At 39.1% G+C, this 22103-nt stretch overlaps 1 protein-coding gene across 3 annotated transcripts; it reads right to left on the bottom strand.

Annotated features, from left to right (window-relative positions):
* Positions 1–800: 800 nt before the first annotated feature.
* On the bottom strand, positions 801–16972 carry LOC116055484. 3 transcript variants are annotated; one of them, XM_035992607.1, is made up of 8 exons: positions 13987–14037; positions 13633–13732; positions 11067–12175; positions 8017–8177; positions 6225–6405; positions 4168–4231; positions 3519–3618; positions 801–1362 (listed from the first exon to the last, which is right to left on the bottom strand). In XM_035992607.1, the coding sequence occupies exons 3-8, from the start codon at positions 11812–11814 to the stop codon at positions 1333–1335; spliced, it is 1284 nt and encodes a 427-aa protein (XP_035848500.1). In that variant the 5' UTR covers positions 11815–12175; positions 13633–13732; positions 13987–14037; the 3' UTR covers positions 801–1332. The 3 variants fall into 3 exon arrangements, with proteins under 3 accessions (XP_035848500.1, XP_031163370.1, XP_031163362.1); XM_031307510.2 differs by having other exon boundaries at positions 13861–14032; XM_031307502.2 differs by lacking the exons at positions 13633–13732; positions 13987–14037 and adding an exon at positions 16538–16972.
* Positions 16973–22103: the final 5131 nt, after the last annotated feature.

The following is a 22103-nucleotide window of genomic DNA, read 5'->3' as shown; positions in this document are numbered from 1 at the left end:
CTACAATCAATCCATCTGGATGCAAAAACCTTGTAGCACATGGCAGCTGGTCCATCATTTTCATACTGGAGGAGAATGAACTACAGCAGCAGACTAAAATTCAACATTTAACCTAGCATTTTGTTTGGGATTTACAGTACAACACTCAGTATTTACTGCAGAGAAACCCACTCACCAAACGTCTGCCTCAACAGTATGCATTTATACAGCTTGTTTGTCTGAGACCTGCGGCACATGTCCTTCCCCTGTTTTCTCCTCATCCCAGCAGGCTCTTTTTAAAAGCCTCAGAGATGTCAGTCACCTTTACAGGCTATATGTGGGTTGCAGTCACAGGCTGTAGTCTCCTCTCTTATTACAATGTCATCTCTGGTTGGGAGCTCTGTGACAAAGGCCCCCTTTCACAGGCGTTGCGTGTCTCCTGAGTTCGATTAGTTTGGAATTCCAGTGTTCCGGATGGGAGGATCCAGAGGCCTCGAGGCAGACATGAAGCCAATGACGAAACATGGTTCACCCCTCTCCAACTTTATACATCTACAGTACCCTACAATGACAGAGTCAAGGTGCTTTGCTCAAATCACTGAGAATACATTTCCTGAAAAATGACATTACCTCCACACGGAATATCCTTGAAATGCTTTTATTTTGTCTTGAGATACATTAGAGGAAAATTATATTGTAGATAAGGAATACAATCATTAGGAAGCAAAATTATATGATTAATCTGTATTGCGTTTAATCAAGAAAAACATTACAATTTCATTGCTTTATTATTTCAACCGTCAAACCCTTCTTAATTTTTAATTATGAGTGTGTTGGCGGTACAAGGTGAGAAGGTTGGGCTTTGTCAATGTCTGCACACAACAACAACAACAACAATTAACTTATTACCATATGCCTTGAACATCATATACAATTTCATCAATTGAATACTTTTACAGTATAATTTTAGTCAACTAAAATGCTAATTTTGTCATAATCTGCCATTGTGGCATAGACTGAAATATACAAATGTGTCTTTGTTACGTGTCTAATGAAATCATATGTATAAACACTGGTGACAAATAAAAAAAACTAAATCTTGTTTGCAATGTCAGCAAAAAACAATTTTTGTTTCTGTTGTTGCATTCCTTTGCAATGTAAAGCGGTCAGAATGCAATGAGCAAAAATACAACATATTAAATAGAAATTAAGCCCTAATAAAATGAATATATGCAAAGGCATGGGAATGATTTGCATAGAAGATTAACTGAATTTAATACATAGTCATATTTAATATACATGGAGAAAAGTGAAGAATAGTCAGGGAATTAACCCCAATTGCTTTTCAGTGTTTTATCTTTGCAGGATCTGGTCCAGAAGTCTCTGCAAAACAACAAAATAACAAAAACAGATCAAGAACACATCTACAGTATCTGCACTCAGACCACTCTTCCCTAAATCTCTTAGAGCAGCTCTGCATCACACAGGAGTGACTCCCGCTGCTACATTGGCTTTCCCTTCCATCCGCCTCACCCCTGAGGTGGCCAAGCCCAGGAAGGAGGAATAATTCTAGCTTGCTATCTGACCAAACACACTGCTATGCAATCACCCTCCTCTCACAGTACTACCCAACAACTGGAATCTCATTTCAGCCAGCAGTCAAAACGACCTACCCTCTACCTCTCACTATCAGACCCCTCTGTGACTCTTCTCTAGGTTCAACCTTTGTGTCTGTGTTGCAGACTTTTTGACAGAAAACGAGGCCTCTAAAGCACACACAACTCAGTGTTTATCGTGGAGGAACACACTCCTTTTTCTCCCAATCTCACTGTCGTTGAGCCCGGCTAATAGCTTCATTTGAGAGGTGGCAAGGTCACACTGGCATCAAAGCAGTGCTCGCCTGCTCCATTTCCCCAAGAATTTTTTTTTCTCTTACAGAGCCATTTGACGTCACACTATGCTCTGTAATTGCTGGCTGTGTCAGTAAACCACACAGCGTTGATTTACTGTAGATTCGCTGTTTAAATTGAAAAGTGTTGGAGGCCTGATGCAAAACAGTTCCTAGTTTACGTAAATGTACGAGAGAGATAAACGAGAGAGAAGCCAATCATCTTGAGATCATCTTAAATAACATCTTTGTAAAAGACACACACACACAGACACACACACACACACACACACACACACACACACACACACACACACACACACACACACACACACACACACACACACATACTGTCTGAAGCTGCCATGATTGTGTAATTATCTGTAAGAGATTGGAAAACATCTCTTCACATTTTTCACATCTCACCTGACTGACAGCAAATTCATTGTTGTGGTTATAATGTTGGAGTGAGTTAAGGCTCACCCACACGTGAATTTGAATGGATCTGTCTGACACTGCATGCCCTAAATATGTCATTCATTTACCACATGCTGCCACTGTTGGAAGACGTGGATGTGCATCATGTCAGCAGGGCCTGGAATAGGTTACATTTAGTTAAGTTATGTGTGAGCTTTGGTTTCTACTGTGCTGAAATCCAAAACCACACCGTGGTATAAGGAGTGAAATGTTTCCTGATCTGATTTTGAAGAAAACACCAGTCACATAAAAGTAACAGATTCAACATAATGTATAAGGGAAATGAATAGACAGATAGTGTGACAAATGGCAGAGGATCTGGCTTTAGCAGTCAAATAGTGACCTCTGGTGGATATGATCAAACCATGTTTCATTTTATGAACGATGCTTATACACAAACAAAATGTATGTACATAATGAGAATGTTTAATGTAGATTTCATTCAATTACAACAAGTCAAAAAAACCAAGAACTAGGAACACTTCAAGAACACCAAAATAAATCCAAATACTATATTCGTTTTGTATTTTGGTGTATTAAGGTAGATATTTCTTTTTTGGTCTAGTTTGAACTGATGTTATTTTGTATTTAATTGTTTAATGTTTTGTCTGTCTTTTAACACCTTGGGACCATTTTGCTCTCCCTTTAATGTGTTATCCTTTCGATTGGTGTGTTTTGTGGATTCATAAATATCCAATAAAAAACTCTATGACACACTATGTTAAAATATTGTTGCCATACAATTTACTGTGCAGACACCTGGTTTTAACATTTCTTATCCCCACCCACAGTTATAAGATGGCTGTGCTGAGATGATTGTATTATTACTTTTCACCCTTACCCTAAAATTTAAATGTTGTCACCTCCTGGGTTACAAATGAGTGTGAGTATTCATACAGTGGCTAACATCTACACCTCCAAAGAAAACCTCCTCATTAACCCCATGTCTTGAAAAAAGCATTCAGGACCCTCTCAGACCCTGGTGCAGTGTTGAACAGCATGCCTTCAGAAAACAGTAGCGCAGTGTTATAATTTGATTTTCATGTTTGGGATTTTAAACTTCTTTTGGTGCAAGACTGTTTGTTTTCTATTATGTTGAATTATAATTGTAGAAGTTGACACATTTGACCAATGTTTTGAATAGATTTTTGTACCAAAAAGGATTCCTTACTACCTTTTTAAAGACATCTACTCGCAATCTGTTGATTTGTGATACAGCTCTCTTCTTCTCCTCCTCCTTTTTCTTTGTTACCTCCGGCAGCTTGTTGTAAATCCTACAGACACAAAAAAGGCAATTGCATACAGGGCAGGGGAATACTGTATGGTATCAGAAGTATAAGGGTGGCTTGTCTCTGGTATGCCAATGAATTGGCATACCAGAGACAAGGTATTATCTAGTGAGGCCACAGCCGGCAAAAACCTGGATCCACTGATAAACAGGTCTCCCACAGACTCCTTTTTCACGCCCACCACTACAGCCAATTTGTTAAGCGATCCTCCAAGTCAGATAGTGTTGCTTTTGAAAAAAATTACAATGATCAGCCATCATCTGATCAGGTGTGCCTTTCCAGATAAGGCAAGAAAAAAAAGAGATAAGGCATACAGAGGGTAGCCCATATCTCCTGTCAAGACATTTGGACATAAAACATCTATTGTATCCGTACAGTATGTGGGTTTGTAATTGTGCATGGTGTTTGTGCACAAATCTGCATGCATGGCAGATATGATAAACAAGCTTGATGGATTGTGCTGAATAAGAAAAACAAAGAGCGAGGAGTGACAGAGTGACATCGTTTGACGTGGGTTTGGTCTGGAGAACTCACCGTCTGGACCTCAGCTGCATCTCTCTGTCTGATATAGACCTCTCTCCAGGCTTGAAAAGGTTATCTAGGACATGCACACACACACACACACACACACACACACACACACACACACACACACACACACACACACACACACACACACATACACACACACACACACACACACATAGGAATAACAAATAAGAATTAATATGCAAATGAAACCTTGAATATGTTAATGAACACTGAGGGAACACTGTGATCTCTCTTTTTCAGACACATTTGAGCATTAACACACACACACACACACACACACACACACACACACACACACACACACACACACACACACACACACACACACACACACACACACACATAATCAAATACATACCATACATATCCATATCCAGTCCTAATAAGTCTGGCTATTCTGTCTCTCACAGATTAAACGAAAGTAAATTGCCAGAGTGCTGGTGCTGCTGCTCAGGTCAACAGCACCAAGACTCTTTGTTCATAATTCATAATTTAGACTTCAGGCAGAGACCAGTGTGAGCTATTCATGACTTCTCCATGACCTTACAAAAAGTAAGTTGGAGCCATGCAGTATCTGTAGTACTATGCCTCCCTACTTTATTAATGTTTTACTAAAGTGATGAGTGGTCAGGTGCCTGGTAAAGTTGGATTTGATGCAAAGAAAAAAATCTGTAAAAAATCTGCTGTGATGAATGTGTGAAAAAAGTGTCCATGCTGGTGTGATCAAAAAGTATTAAAGAAATTCTGATATTACTTAACCTATGTAGAAAACCAATTCCCTAGCTTTTACAATCCAATATTTTCTTAAAGCAGACAAAGAATCAAACAGTTGAGTTAAAACTGCTGAGAGAAATGTTTGATGTTGTGTGCGCTCACGAACAAAGCCTTGTCAAAGTCTGATAGCTTCAATATGGGAGAAAGATAAAACAAAACTGACAGTGTTTACACTGAATATAACATTTCCTGCACCAAAATCATTGTCTACACCTTTATGAACATCAAACAATATTAGAAAAATACTAGTATTCTATTACTATAAAAAGTTTTTAACTGACAGACATAGAATTACAGACAATTTCTATATCTTGCTGGATAACATTTTTGACAAATGCTTATTTGTCAATTTTTGCTTAGAAATATGTTTTTCGTGCCCTTTACTGTACATTACGTCTAGGCCCCGATTCTTTTTTTTTGGCGTGTTTCTGATTTGCTCCATTTGTTTTAATTTTTAACGGTATTTGTGAATTTATATGCATTACGTCTTTTCCTATATGACAAATGATTCTTTGTTGTCTGTTTCCCTTGTTTAATACCTGTCTGCAAAACAGTTTCACGTGGGATGAAAAAAGTTGCAACAAATAGAAAAGAAAACATCACATTTATATTCTAGACTAGACTTTTTGTCTCAGCTTGTGTGTATTCTCTGCATACAGAGTTTTAGAGAAAATATTCTTTAACTGATCTGCAATACTAGATAATGGCCAGCAGAGAGCAAAGTTGGATAATTGCCACTACACTATGAGAAGAATAATATGTATCAGCTGAGGCTGTTGAAAGATTATTTGAGAAATAGTCCACATTCCTTGAAAAGCCAACATGATTCAATGCCAACATGACCACAAGTTCATTATTGACTAATTTCCCAGTGTATGTGTGGGGATATGGGTTACATTTACCAGAAACATATATACCCATTAAAGGAGCCTTTATCCCATCCTCAGTCTAAGGATTTGATGAATGTGTTAGTCCCTGCAGAAGTGATGTAACTACAGATGGGAAACATGGTAAAGTATTGTTGTAGAAGATGAGGGCCTGCAATACACTCACCACTGGGAAACTATTTCAAGTGCTAGACTGTGAATTGCTTGCTGTCATCACTACAGGTTGAATGCCAGTATCATATATGATCTACAGCTGGCAGTATGCTGCTGTCATTATGGGTGGTATGGCAGAAGAGCGGAAACCTTCTGTTTGGTTGGGCAGAGATATGAAATTACTTCTGATTTTACCCAATTCCAGAGTTATTCAGCTGCACTTACCACTAAGTGGATCCGGAGTGGTGCAGTTCTTCTTTTGTTTGCCTCGATCCTCCCTGAGGCTCTGCACCAGGTCTGGATTGGAGTCCTGTGCCGTTCTCCTTCTCCTTGCCTTCTGCTCCAACCTTCTCACCCTACCCTGAGATCGGCTGATGAAGTCTGGCCTGAAGAGCTCCAAAGCCTCCTTGGGTGGAAAGAGGGATACATACAGTAAGATGCTTGTTGGTGGGAAGAATACAGTACAATTCCTAGACATTAATCCTGTGGAAAGAGAAAAGAAATCGCAATTGGGTTAGAATCTATTAAGAACATAGACTATTCTTTAACCTTGGAGAATCCTCTTCACAGCCTCGTAATAGTTAAGAGGTATAGGCAACATGTTAATATTATGCTCAGCTTTAGTGGGGATAAAGGTAAGAGAACTTTACTCACGGGGGAATCTGAATCCTTTACAAACCTCACTGGATCTTTACCCCTCACAACGCTGAGCAAAACTTGTTATAATAACTGGGTGGAAAGAAAAACAAAAATCAAAAAGAAAGAAGGAAAAAAAAGCAAATTGTGTAATTATTAAAGATTTGTTTTCATTCCTCCTCCACTTGGCTGACACTGTGTAAAACACCAACTAAAGCAAAAATCCCTCCAAGTGTAAAAATCACCCCTAAGAGATGATGCTTCTTTTGTAATAATGTTAATTTCAAGAGTAAACACATTACGATTCTCTGTGTGGGAAACCTTAATTGAAATAGTCCAATACATCAAAAGGTTTAAAGTTTCCATATGGCACATACACTGCACTTTCCACATAAACCTTTGCACTATGTATACTAAACAGCTTTTTGTGGTATTTTCTTGACTTCACGTAAATGACTTTTAGGCTGTCAGCCTTGGTTCTGTACTTTGTGGAACCATTATTTGTTGTATTTGCATCCTCAGCGGCTCCACTCATTCTTTGATAGTTCTTAACTTTGATTGATCACTGTGGACTTTCAGTTTTAGCTTGAACCTGCATAAAGTAATATCTTTGTTGCAGCTGACAGTCTCCCTAATGTTCTTAATAGGAATAATGATCTGAACTACTTGTTTATTACAAATTTGTAGCCGCCATAATGCACATACACGCATATTATAAGAAAAGAAATGGTCAGGGTTTGACAAACAATTATTTGCACAAGATCCACTTAAAGGTGAACTCCACAGATTTTACACATCAGTCTATTTACAGGTCATGATGAGTACTGCATATGTAAAACAAAAAATGTATAAAGCCTGTTATAGCTCCAGGAGGAGCTGCTCACAATCTGATAAATTGCCAGTTGGGGGTGAAGACTGCAAGTTTAAAAATAAAAAATCTGGGGGTGTGGAGTTCTCCTTATAGCTTATCATCTCTGCTTGTGACTTCAAGCTCAAAGGCTAATTTAACTGCAATTAGCACAACGCACCAATATCTCCAACTGAGCTGTCGGCAGTCGGGTTGTATTGTGGGTAATGTAGGTTTTTCATAGAAGAATGCGTGGCATAAAAGACGGTTCAGTTGTTATCGATGGCAGAGAGACCATTCCTAAAGAGAGACAGGTAACGACCTCCTCCGCATATATGATCACTTATCCCATGACCAAAGTTATAAAGCTAAAAGCTACAGAAAATGTCCAGTAATTGGACTTTGTGCTAAGAACTTTTTGTTAAAGGGCTTTTTCCAAGGTCAATAATGTACCTTCAAGCTCAATGTTAGTTTGCTTCTATAGTGTTGTATATTTCCTGAAAGACAAGTCATTATTGGAAATGTGGCTCCTACTTTGAGGCTGAGAGTCTTGAGTGTGCCTTCCAGAGAATCAGCCTTTGGTCGGGAATGACAGGTCTTATTGGAGACTTTTTGAGGCTCTGAGGAACAGTCATGTTCTTGTCGTTCCTCTGTCTTGTCATTCCTTGCTTGCTTGCTCCAAGTTCTGGAGTCCACTTGAGAGACACAGAGAGAAGTGAAATGACTATAAACTTTAATTTGGCAAGTCACATCCTTCCAAAAAACCCCCCCAAAAAAAACTTTCACAGGGAGAACTAATTTAAAATGGATGTGTGTTTTGCAGTTTGTGATGTAGTTTGTTACAGTTTGGTGCTATATAAAAGACATACAGTATATGTATTCCAGACGACTGTATTTTTTCCCTCAGACTGAGTTATAGCACAATTTTCACAATGTTCTCAAGTTCCATCTAAGCTTTTATGATCTGGAGAAAGCAGGAAAATGAACAGACCTTAAACTGTCCCTCAAACACACACACACACACACACACACACACACACACACACACACACACACACACACACACACACACACACACACACACACACACACACACACACACACTACCCCCACAACTCATAGAGAAAAAACACGGATGGAAACATTAATGTGGCCTATGAATAATGCAAAGATGACATGTGCATCCATCCTTCACCCGAAACCCCATTCTTTTACCTTTTCTGGAATAAATAACCACTGAATTTCCTGCCATGACCATGTGACATGTAGGTAGAGCGTCATCACATGCTTCAGGAAGCACACGCAAATGTGTAATGTCGCCGGACAAGCTGTTGCTACAGGATATTTTTTGCCCTTCAGGCATCGAAACAAACGAAGTGCCCAGTGAAAACAAAAAAGTTTAAAGAAGATAACACATGGAGGTGTGGGATGATGCAGAAAATAAATGTAATGAGGTAAGAGCGTGCATTAATAATTAAAAAGTGTCATATTGCAGTTGTTCTTCTTGAGACAGCCCTGGTAACAGGGGAGGCAGTGACATTGCATTTCTTTTGGCATTTTGGACATCCACTGCCATATAAGTCTACTCACTGTATGTAAGGTACACTATAGGTATCCAGGACATGCAGTAATATGGCTTGCTGCAGTATCAATATCAATCCATTCAGCTTACCCTTACTGCTACACTAAACCTTAGTAAAGAAATAGTTTGACAATCTGGAAAATACTATTATTTCATTTCTTGTGGAGAGTTAGATGCAAAAACCGATACCGCTATCATGTGTGTCTGCATGGCTGCCAACTTTTCAATTTAGTTTGGAGTGAGATAGTAAAATGACTTCAGATTTGACATGGTCATAGTCAGGGTCATCATGGATTACATAAAAAATGTCAGCAAACCTTTGAAGAGTCTAAACATGAGGAAATTTTTTACCTGTTACAATGTATTTTGTGGCGATTTTCTCTTTAATTTTCAAAAACAAAACTGTACAGTAAAATAACTTTAAATTCGACATGGTCCTAATCAGAGTCATTCTGATCATGTCGCCATTATGCAGCAAACCTCTGAAGGAAAACATTTATTTATTGGATTTATGAGAGTTTTAAAATTATTTCAAAGCATTAATTATATTATATCAAATTAGGACTCTTGGATTGTTTGCTGACGGTTTAATTTGGTATATAAATTGTAAGAAGTTATTGCTTTTTGTCCTTTTTTGACGCTCCAAGTTCCGTTACTGTATCAGCCTCAAAATCCAAACAATGGCTCACTTGACCGCAGTGTCTCACTATGCTGCTGTTGTGCTGTGCTGCTTTGTCTTGTCTGTCCGTACGCTGTCAGTGTCCTCTTTTCGCGCAACGTTATCAGTTAGCCTATAAATTTGTTTTTCACTGCGTGAGAAAATGGACATGTGTTGTGAGAGTGCGAGAAAAGTATCGGTCTCATGGTCAATGCGTAAGAGTCGGCAGCCCTTCTGTGTGTTAAATATGAAGCCACAGCCAGCAGCCTTTAGCTTAGCATAAAGAATGTAAACAGGAGGAAACAGCTAGCCAGACTATTTCTTGGCCAGGTGCAGTGACTTCCTTGATCTTGTAGTCCCTGTGGGATTTTCAGGCAACCAGCAGAGACTCTAGGAAGTCACATAAAACCACAATTTGTCATTTGTACATTTAGTTTTTTTGTACAGATTAAACAAATGCGATACATGTTAATTTAGAGGTGCTGGTAGACGGATTTTGTTGCCGCTGGACAAAGTCAGACTAGCTGTTTCCAGTCTTTATCGCTAATGTAAGCCTACAGGTAACAGCTGCAGGCTGTAGCTTTATAGACTACTTAGCGTACAGACATGAGAGTGCTATCGACCTTTTCATCTAACTCTCAACAAGAAAGCATATTTCCAAAATGTTGAACTATTCCGTTAAAATGGCATGATTTAATTACTGTAATAAGCTACCTCTTAGAAGACCAAACCTGCAGTGTAGTATAACATCCAATTCTGTTGCTTTGGGACTAGTATTTTGTGGTAGTTCTACACTTTCACCTTGAAGAGAGTTCCATCAACAATTAAACAGGAAGCTCCTCCGTAGCATAAACCAAATTACATTTCTTATTACAGCTCTCATATAACATTGATCTCATAACTTATGTACCAAGAGACCTGGAGAAATCATGCAAATTCAGTCTATTCTACCCGCTATACAGTCACAGTTCATAATTTAGGATTTTATATTGAAGGGTTTGGAAGTCAGAGGAGGATAAAGTGTTTGTTCTTTATGTAAAGCTGCAGTTGTGCTGAGTGTGTGTGTGCACCAGTTGGGATTCATCTTAAACAATGTGAATGTACAGTAGGAGTGTATGTGTGGTTCTATTAACAATGATTGAGGTCTAAATCAAAAGACGAGAGGCAGAGTGAATGAAAGAGCTAAGACCACCTTGGCACCGCATTCAGCTTACTGTTACGTCTGGGAAATGAGATATAATCTAAAATATTTTAAGATTATGCGGGCCACTGAAAGCAATATACAGATCAATTGCATAGGTACTTTAGACTTTCACTTCTTAAGCAAGGGGATGAAATTCATACCTGGGGCAGTATTGGAAGTGTGCTGCCTGTGCCTGAACTTGCTAGTGATAGGGAAGGCTGCCTCATCTGCATTCCCCTTCTGCCTGCCAGCCTTTGTGTTTGAGGGGCTTGGCCCTCTGAATGACAATAATCCCAAAGTAGTTTTATGGCGCTGCATGTCTGAATCATCAGCCTTGCTGTTAACATCATGAGTGGGTGCTATTTGCTCGACCTTGTGGTCCCTGGGCTTTGATAGAGGGGTTCTGCAGTGACCCAAACCACTCTCGCGGCCATTGCGTTTGTTTCGGCCCAACATGGCCACTCTGGGCCTCGCGTAGCCCTCATTACTTTTGGCTGGTTTGTTTTCTGTAGAGGATCTGCAGCAGGATGAGACACCAAGGCGAACAGACACGGTGGACCTGTACAAGATTGGTTGATCTGCTCTTCTTCCCTCTAGTTCCACAAGGGAAATGGAAAGGGACTTGTCCAAAAACACAACAGAGCTGGTGGACCTCAGTGGCACCTCAAGATGGACACAAGACCGGAAGAAGGGCTGTGAGGATAGGTTTGTTAATGTGCCACCTAACTCTTCCTGCTTCCTGTCGCTCTCTGTGTAGCTCAGTCTGCATTGTACAAGTTGTACTTTCCTCTTTCCTTGATCCTTCATTGCCAATGCATCAGCTGGTGAGTAGGCCTGTCTGAACTCATTTAGCCTCACGATGGTAGGATTCTGTCTGCACACGTCCGGTTGGCAGTTTGAGACTCTCATTGTGCTCAGTATGGATGAGGCTCTTTCTCCAAAAGTTTCTGGTAGTTTTGGTGGAATTGATTCCTTCACAGGTTGTGTTGGAGTGAATGGATACACAGGGTCCTGTGGGGTGGAAAGTGATGGCAAAATCCTCTGGGCTGCGATGGTGATGAGAGAAAATGTTGACTTTGGACTTCTTCCCACCTCATCTGGGACACTTGCAGCCTTGAACAGGTTGGAAACTCCACTGTAAGATCCACTATCTGCAGTCTGAGTGTGTTATTGCTCGAAGAGGCACACTCTCCTTCTCCTCTTGCCCCCGCCACACACCCCATGACAGGACATTCCTGTGCAGTGAAGCAGTGATACCCTTACTTGAGGCCTATGAAAAGACAGAGAAAAGAAAAAAAAGCTTCATATCAGAGTGATCAAAGTGCGTAGTCGACTCCTCTGCAAACTAAAAGATTCTGTAACTGAAATGAAACCAAGAAAGGCTGCAAATACCAAGATATTAGCCAGTGTGATGTGGTTAGAGGGACTTATTATCTGCTCCCCTGCTCCACTTGTTTCTTGATCTGTTGCTGTTGCCATGAGAATGTGTAACTTGATGGGCAGCACTTGGGGACAAATTATCCATGACATTTTAAAACAACAATCCAGATTTGTCTCCTGAAAAAAAAACCACTACAGTAGTAGTCCTGTATTTCTATTTCAGTTAAAAAACAGACTTTGAACACACAGTGGATACTTAAGTTATACCCACTTTCCTGCTGCTTTTGTACACAGGTTATATTGCTGATTTTTGACATTTTTCTTCTCTCTCTATTTGAAGGGCAAACAATTACACATATTTCTCAAACAGGTCTTGTGTTGGCTCACATCCCCAAGACCCAAATATCAGGAGAGCTATACACAAATATAATTTGGCTTAATGAGTAATTTTGTCTCTTGCTTGATCACTATTGTAAACTAGAGTAAAGGAAATCTGAAGACATCACCTAATTAGATCAGAGATCAAACATCATATAATTATGGAGGAAACACTATTTTGTTTCATACTCAGACATGGAGCTTTTACAGAATATGTATTTTTAACTTCAACTTTCAACTTTGTTTTTCCTCCAAGGGCAATTGGCTTTGCAGCATAGAGTGCAACATAAAGCAAACATGAACTAACATTAGTCAGAGTATCACAGACTCAGCAGCACTCCATCAATGAACAAACATAAAAAGCCTCCTTTGTTGACCCCCAGCGGGAAAATTTGATTGTTGCAGCAGTACAACCAAAACAACATAGATAAATCCAAACAAAACAAAAGTATAGAAAGTAACTAATAATAATAATAATAATAATAATAGTATTATATATAAATAATAAGAGGTACATAAACTAATCATCAGCACAGCGATAAAAAGCATACATCAAGACTATCCTGTCATCCCCAAAAGTATGACCAGCATAGCATTATAATCAAGATCAAAATACATCAAACAGAATCCCCCAGTGGCAACAACATAATCAGATCAACATAAACATAAAGTATGACCAGCAAAAAATTGCATCAAAATACAAACAAACAGTTGACAGTGATGAGAGTGAAATTACTCTGGCATAGAACAATAATTACAAAAAAGAAATGCATTTTGTTCAACAAGCATGTACATCTTCTTCCTTCAGGCAAAACCATTTGCATCTTCAAGTAACAAATACCATTTACAGTACAGTGACTGATCACAGAGTGCAGCAGTGTATCCACCCAGTATTTGCAGAAACAGTGTTTAGTAACTTCCCAGTCATAAGTCCTTGGGTAAACAAAAAGTAAACCCAGAGCTGTTTACCTCATTGATGTTCGGTGTCGATAGGCTTGGGAATTTCCAACTGTAGACACCCACTGACATCGACCAGTTGTCTTCTCAGTTCTCAATTGTCAGTTCACAACTGAAAAATACATATATTTTACATTAGATCACTGCAGCTTTTGATTTTAACAAGACTGCACACACCATACATGATATAATAGGGAAGTCCACTTCAAAGGCAACTTGAAACAAAATTATCAGCCTTACCTACTCATCACATAAGCACAGCTATATTTTTATATAAAATAGTCTTTCTGCTAATACTTCAGTATCGCAATTTTCACTTCATCCTTTCATCATTTATTCCATGCTTAGAGCCATGTTCATTCCCACCCATCAGCACTGAAAATAATTCTCTTTCGCTCTCTTTCTCTGTGGCCTTCTGCTGCTCAGCTCAGCTGATGATGACTCTCCTAACATGGTTATCTGCCTTGCTTGCCTGGTACATTTTTGATTATTCCTTAACAGCAAACAATAGCTTATATGCGTAGGCCTATTGTTTCAGAAGGCATTGGGAACGGGCTTATCGACTCATTTTATACACCACTCAGTGTAATTCAGTTTTTTAATCATGATACACCGAGTGCACTGCTCTCAGTTCCGCTGGTATAAAGCTCGATGTAGCTATTACAGTTAATAAAAGTGAGATTGTAACAAATGGAGGCATCATTTTCTCTTTAAACAAACTTGTCAAGCGTGCAGAGAATTCATTCTGTGTCACACAATGTCACGTTGAGACCTTTCAAATTAAAGTCATGTTGTTGGCCTGTTAATATGTTTGCATTAATGCCACAGTTCATATACTACAAGAAAAGTAATTATGTTTACCCTGTGTGTTCCACTTTGAGGTGAATCACATGGGATGGGAATGCAGGCTCGAACAACAACACTGAAATTTATACATTTACAGGTTCACCCCATTTTTCCTTTGATTTATTTTTTGCCCAGCCAGAACGTGTAATTGGAGGAATAACATTTTGCTAATGTTGCACTCAACAAAGGAGGGTTGGTTTAGAGTTTGTTTGTGTGAGAGAAAAGTACCCTGAAGGACACATTCACACACAGGAATTCAACTAAATACCTAGGATGAACACAATAGAAGAACAACAATGGAGGCAGAGTGTGACAAGAGTTGTTCAACTAAAGACATTAGGCAGCATATACACAGCACAGCTTAGAAAATGCAAATGAATACTACTGTATAATTGGTATATGTTGTATGTGAGTGTATGAGTAGAATGTATAGCTTTTTCTACATTGTTGTATAGCCATACAAATGGGTGACAGAAGGACAAACCTGAGTAAATGCGTAGGGAAACACAATGAATGTAGGTGCTTCCATATATGGAACAAGCACTCACTGTAATGTTTATGTATGTAAATGATGAGAATCATATGCTGCTGCACGGCCTTCACAGTAACCAGATCGTAACCTAACTCAACGCATTTGGGAGATGTGTTAGACAGCTCTCTACACCACCATCCTCAAAACACAAAATGAAGGAATATATTTTGAAGAATGGTGCTCATTCCTTCATTAGAGTTCAGAGACTTATAAGCAGTATTGAAGTTGTTACGGAGACCCATGGTGGCCCAACACCTTACTAACAAAATATATGCTGGTTGTTACTTTAATTTCTTTAAGAAAAGGGACTTTTGGTCGTGTTGACATACAAATATAGAATAAAGCAGCCCCTTTGAAAGTAAACCTTATGCACTAACCAATGGATGTGTGAGAGACAGAAAAATATGCAAGAAAAATAGTAATAGAGTTTGTGTTTGTGAGAGAGACAATGCACAGAGAGTGAACAGGGTTTGTGCTTGGCTAATGTGACCATATACGTAGTGTTGCATGCATGGAAACCAGTGATTGAGTAAACCTTTGTGCTCCTGACAGTGCCAGGAAGAGACTGAGAGGCTATGGGACCTACAGCTGGTTAGGAAGCAGACAGGCTTTGCAGAGCGGTGGGTATATAGAGAGATAAACCCATCAGCAAAGCCAGTGTTGAAATGCGGCTCATTGAGGGAGCTCTGGGACAAAACGTGGGTATTCAGATGTGTCATACGTGCTGGTGTTAGCTGAGGTTATTTTTGTCATGGATTAATTTTATAATCCTGGCCTTTTACTTTATGTACACAGTATGTTTTATTTATCTGCATGCTGTCCTTTTACTTACTTTTTTTGATAAAAATAAACCTAATGACTTGAAATTGCCTTCTTTAATATGTACATCTATATTTCTTTTTTCAAGTGTGCTCTTGATGCAAATTACTTTCTGAACACAATTGCATTATTGGTCACTGAATCGTGGATTATAATCATAATGTAAATGCTCCTTGTCATTATGTGCAGCAGTTACATACTAGCAGCAATTTCTGGATTAGAAGAGGAATTTGTCAGACTGAGTCAAGCATGCTGCAATGGTCCTGACTGTGGGTCACTGGAATGTGCTCACATGGGGCTTAATCTGTCTGAATTTGCAGTAGGAAAACTCAAGTGGCCTCAAGAGTTATTTGTATTTGATAATCAACATGTATCCCCTGAGACAGCAAGAACAAACTATGAATGTTCTACAAATTCTGTAAATGACATACCACTGCTGAAAAGTCTGCTTGATTTCAGTAGATCATATTGGCAGTGCCAGTGAACATAATATCTAAAATATGTGGTATATTCTTATACCTTTTCCATAAATGCAGCAATTGTTGTCCTAACATTTTATGACAACATTTATTTATTATCACTCTTTCCATTGAGGATCACAAGTTTGACATAATTACTGTTAACAACAGACTTATAACAGACAATACAATACAGACAGTACAATGCAATTCTTAAATCTACTGTCCAACCTCCACAGCATACATTGTGGAGACATCTTACCTTATAAAGCAGTGTCAAGGCCAAAACATCAGCTGTTGCTCCATTCTTTGGAACAGATGGATCCACTTCTTTCAACAGAGGCCAGTGCGAACACTCCTGCACTCAACCAGTCGCTCAGCCGAGAGCGCTTTGTGGTCTTTTCTCAAGCCCCAGTGGAAATTCCTCTCAGCAAACAGGGGATCAAGAAGCAAAGCACAACTCATCAACTAAGTCAATATGTTCATATAAATGACCCTGTGAGCTCATGTTAGCTGCCTGAGCGTTAAGAGCTGAATATGCTCAGCAAATTAAAAAAAGAAGGCAAGCCTGCGTCCTTGGTAGAACTCTAACAGTAATGGCTCTATCGACAAGCTTAAGTGGATCGTAATATTTCGCAGATAATTCATTCTGTTCGCACACAGCTAGGGTTAGTTATGCTGGTTAAAAAATACTAACAGGGATCCCTGGAGCTTCCAGCTGTACAGAAGCCATGAGTCCATATGAGTTGAGTCCTCCAGGCAGGCAGCTGTCTACCCTTCTTTACTCTGCTGCATCCGTCCCCAGAGCCCAGGCTCAGGTAGCAGAACAGGTGACTGGCTCTCAGGTTTCAGGCCTTACATAACAGGTCCCCACTGCACAAGTTATTAATTGAGTCAGAGGCTCTTAACAGCTTCTGCAGTTGCCTACTGATGCAGCAAAGAAAATAAAACACAGATAAAATAAACTGAGGCTGTTTGCTCCTTCTTTTACTCTTACCAGTGCTTACTCAAACCAATATGTCACAGATGTTCTGGCAAAGCTTCTTTGAAAAGACGCATACATCTAGTATGTAGTAGGGAGTAGGTAGACGTGCATGTGGACAAAAGAACAGAGAGAGTAAAGGCAAAACTATAAATAAATGTCTAGATATTGTACTGTACAGCTTCGAAAAAGTGCTGAATATTCAAGTTATTGTTTCTCCCCAGCCAAAGTAGGGTAGCATTAAAAATCCCAGTGAAGTACAGTACGTTTACACTGTCTCAATGATAAATTACCCAGTTACTCAACTAAAACAGTAAAAACATTGAGGTATATTTCACTCCTGTCATGACTCATGACCCAGTGGTTATGCTGATATGAACACTGAATGAAGAAAGGTGATGATCAATGACTTATAACTTCACCTTTTGTTATGAGGCACGTGCTGTAATACCTCTAAATAGTTGTGCGTATACACGGTAATCATTTATGAATAGCAAGTAGTTTTCTTTTATGATGACTTTTATCTTCATTAGTATCACTTTTGACCCATCCCTATACAAGTTGATCATCGTCATACAATTATGCTGTAGCAACTGAGTAATGCAATTATATGTTTTAAATCAAACATATTAAAGTGCTCATATTATGCTTTTGGCTTTTTCCCTTTCCTTTATTGTGTTATATATCTTTTTTGTGCACGTTATAGGTTTACAAAGTGAAAAATCCCAAAGTCCACCCTAAAGGGACTTAAAATCTTCCTGAGAAAACACTGTTCACAAACTGCTCTATTGTAGTCCAGCCTTTACTTCCGTGACAAACGTGCGTCACTTTGTAACACACATTATAATGTTCACCTAGCTGCTAGCATGGCACACCCTCATACTCTGCTTCTGACTGGGTAGTAGTCCTTACCTAGCTACTGCGCATGTGCAACTCCCAACAAAAGTTGAACAGAAGTGAGATGCCTCACTCAGTAGCTAAAACAGAGAGCTCAACACACAGGGTGAAAAGAGGAGCTGCAGCAATGTGCAGTACAACAAAAATATGGTGTTTTTTGAAAATTAAACCATTTAAACCTATTCTGGTACAACCTCTAAATACGATTATGAACCTGAAAATGAGCATAATATGAGCACTTTAAATTATTTAGCTTGAGTTGCTCCTAATGTGACATATTGACTATGTTCAATATTTGTCCCATACTGTAAACATGAACATATCACTGGCAAAACAGAAAATAAGTTGGTTATACTGCAGACTTTAAGTACAAATAATTTGGCTTTGTTGACCTTAAATTGTTACCTCCAATATATTATCAATCAAGTCAATTCCACTCATACAAACAACAGTTGAACACCACGTGACCATAGTGGTTGTTGTATTCAGCTTTAGTGCATCAAACTTTTTAAGTCATCCTTGTACCTCCTCCCCACCTCAACCTTTTTTTTTTAAATTCCTATTTGAAGTTTTGCTATAGATGGAGATCTCTTGAAATAAACAAAAACATTGCAGTTCACGCAAGTAGGCTACTACTACTACAATTAAAATACCTTTTTTGTCACCGTGCCTCTAGATATGTGAAGGGGAGTCTATTCTGAGCTAATCCTATTAAAATTCTCATGTTGTACAGTATGGTATGTCCAACCTAAGTCTTCCAGCATTGTCACTTTTCATTTGATTGCCACTGTTTCAAGTGTCATGGGGATTCATTCAATCAATAGTGTGCTCTATACTGTAGCTGCGCTGTGTTCAATAGAGAAAATCTAAGCAATTTGTCTTCTCTCTAACCCAAAAGGATCCTTTTGCCTACATCAGAAACCATAGCTATAAGCTCTGTTTAGGGCTTTAATGTTAGGTTTTCACAATGGCATAGCTGGATTTATCATGTGGTTTGGTTAAAGACCACTGCTTGGAAGAGTTTTAATATTGCATATCTGGATCATAAGGTGCATACAAAAGGAACTTTAACTTCATCCAATCACAGAAGGTCAGCTTCTAATCACTGGAAGGTGGCCTATTTTATTGTCTCAAGTCGTTCTCTTCTTGGTGGACTTTCACCAACAAAACCCCACCTTTGTTCAGTATAAAAGTAGTTTAATTTGGAAGGGTTGCGTTCAGTGGGAAGATTAGGGTCGAGGAGAGGTATGAAAAGGGGGCCAAGGAGAGGGCCTTGGGGATGAATGGGGTCGAACAGAGTTGTGGTGTGGCTGGAAGGTCTGGGAACCCGGGGGTCGAGACTCAGGGTGTGGGAATGCTTCAATGAGCTTCCAGCTTCATCATCCCTCTTGGGTTAAAGTCCATGCCCTTGTTGTTGTTAGGAGATGGTGCTTACCATTGAGCTGCAGTTGAATCAAGAGTAGCAGAATTCTTTTTTTTTGCATCCAAACCAAATTCAAATTCAAACTAAATGTAGCCATCACAGGAAAATAGTACTATTTATCAAAACAATACAAAGTAAAAGCGTTTTCTGCTTTTGATTTGTGATTCAGTCCAAAGACACCTTTTGCATTTGAATTTACTTTAATTTGTGGAATTAAATGAAAATGGATCCAATTTTGCATTTTCATTTGACTAATTGATGTCCCATGAAAATAAAGGTACAGTACATTAATGTTGGCTTGGCTTGTTTTTTTGCTGTCACTTCTTTCTTTGGGCGTTATCATAATAATAACAGACTTTAGGCTACTTTGAATTTACATGCAAAAAGACCAGTTTGCATTTTCATTTCCAAGTTAAGGTCTGCTGATATGAAAATGAAATGGCAGGGTTAGTTGTGCAGTAAGGATGTTCTCCTTCTCAAAATATTTTCCTTAGGCAGAGGGCTGCAGGGAGAGCAAATGTAGATTCCTCTGATTTCTCTATTACTTCTAAACTCTACATACATGTAGGAAAACAATTTAGTAATATATAAGCGTATTCTAAGGGACAGGGTTGAATTGTGGGGAGTGTTAAAGACTTGACTTTTTAATTTCCAAGTTGGTTGATTAAGCCAGAAGTCCAGATTCTGGCTGCACGTTATCCTCAATAAAATGTCTACATTCAGTTAGTTTTGTGGGGGTATTACACTTTTGCCTGACAAGAAATCTGTGCCAGAAATCTGATCTTGCCTAAAGTTGTTGATGAACGCAAAATAAGGTCTCCAGGCATTTCGATGACACTTTTGTGTTGATTTTCTAATGAAATTTGAAGAGGAGGCAGCTGGATTTTGATGACACAATAGTTTGCCTGATTTTACAATAATGCCGGAATTAAAACTGAGGCAGCAAAAGAGAATAGGATGACTGTGTGTCATGTGGAGGGCTTGGATCGAGAAGATGTTGGTAGCACCTGCTCTTATGAACCATCCGCAACTCTCATTTTTGCAGTAAACATTTGGTCTTGTAAATGGAAAATGAGCCTATGGGTGATCGTAAATTCCTCAGCTCATCTAATAAAAAGCGTATAGTTGCTTCAATCATCATAGATTTAAGTGATATGCACTTGTTTTACCTTCTTTTTATTGGCATTTTGAGATAAACATTTAAGCATGCATGGGACACATATGTGGTGATGGGACAACCAGCAGTATTATTGTCGGTACTTGTACATGGAAAGTATGAATACTGTTGGAACAGACAGACCAACGAAAGAAAGAAAAAATAGATTAGTAAAACAAATTAAAAAAAACACGCAGGACAATACCAAACAATAGCATACTTCAACACTCAGCGATGCCAAATACAGCAATAATGATGAGATGAGGTGTAGTGCGCTCAATGCACTACACCATTTATCGGTGTTTTTTGCCCCCAGCGGCTCCTTCCAGGCACCGCTGCCTGGAAGGCACTAGGATTAGGCACTGGTTATGGTTATGGTTATGGTTAGGGTTGAAGTTAGGGTTAGGTGCCTTGGAGGCAGCGGTCGCAGCGCTGCCTGGAAGGAGCAGTTGGGGGCAAAAAACACAGATAAACGATGTAGTGCAGGCCAATCCCCTGCTACAGAAATAAAAGTGAGAAAGAACATTGGAAATGTACCTGAGTCCCACTGACTGATATTGGAATTTAACTCTTCCATTTAAGTCTGTGTGGCCTTAGGCCTTCCAGGCTGGTCTACCTAAATGATTATGCCAATGATTTACAGGGAGGGGCAGAGGGGGTCTTCCATTCTGATATAATGAGTTTATGCTCCAGCATCAGTGCAGTCTGAACCCATTCTGCATCAGCGGGGTGGGAGGTCCTCGAGGAGCTATTTTACCATCTTACTAAAAAAAACACCAGTCCGTCCGCCCGTCAAGACGCTGTCAAGGTTTGATTGTTCTTGCAGAATCTTACAAAAAGACGACAGGATTTAACAAGTTATTGGAAACCAAGTGGAATTTCAATGGTCCTAAATGTGTGGCTGTCTCACATTGCTATTAAAACCTACAGTATCCCAGGAGCTTGGTATGCTGTCATCTCTGAACAAGAATCCCCTTAGATGACTTTTGACTAGTGTTTGACAGAATACACCACAAGTATTTCATATAATTCATAGTAATTCATATTTGATTCTCTGGGCAAAATGTTGGATGCCATTAAAACTTGGCTGTTAAAATACAAACAGAACCCCAGACATAAAACACAGGACAGAGAACACAGTTCACATATAAGTCTATAAAACATTTGCACAGAACATCAATGTTCCATATTTTGAATCAGCGGCAGAATAGTACAACTCCGCTATGGTTTTGTTTCACATGTATGCATACACAAGAAAAAGTAGTATTGGTTTACACAACAACCAAAACTGGAGTCAAAATACATATTGGCAGGTGTTTCCTATGTGTGTTACACCAGTTACAACCAGTCTCATATCCACCGTTTACTTT

Source organism: Sander lucioperca, chromosome 15 (genome assembly GCF_008315115.2).
Source record: "Sander lucioperca isolate FBNREF2018 chromosome 15, SLUC_FBN_1.2, whole genome shotgun sequence".
Lineage (NCBI taxonomy): Eukaryota > Metazoa > Chordata > Actinopteri > Perciformes > Percidae > Sander > Sander lucioperca.
Note: the sequence above shows the minus strand (reverse complement) of the source record. Positions and strands in the feature narration are given on the sequence as shown.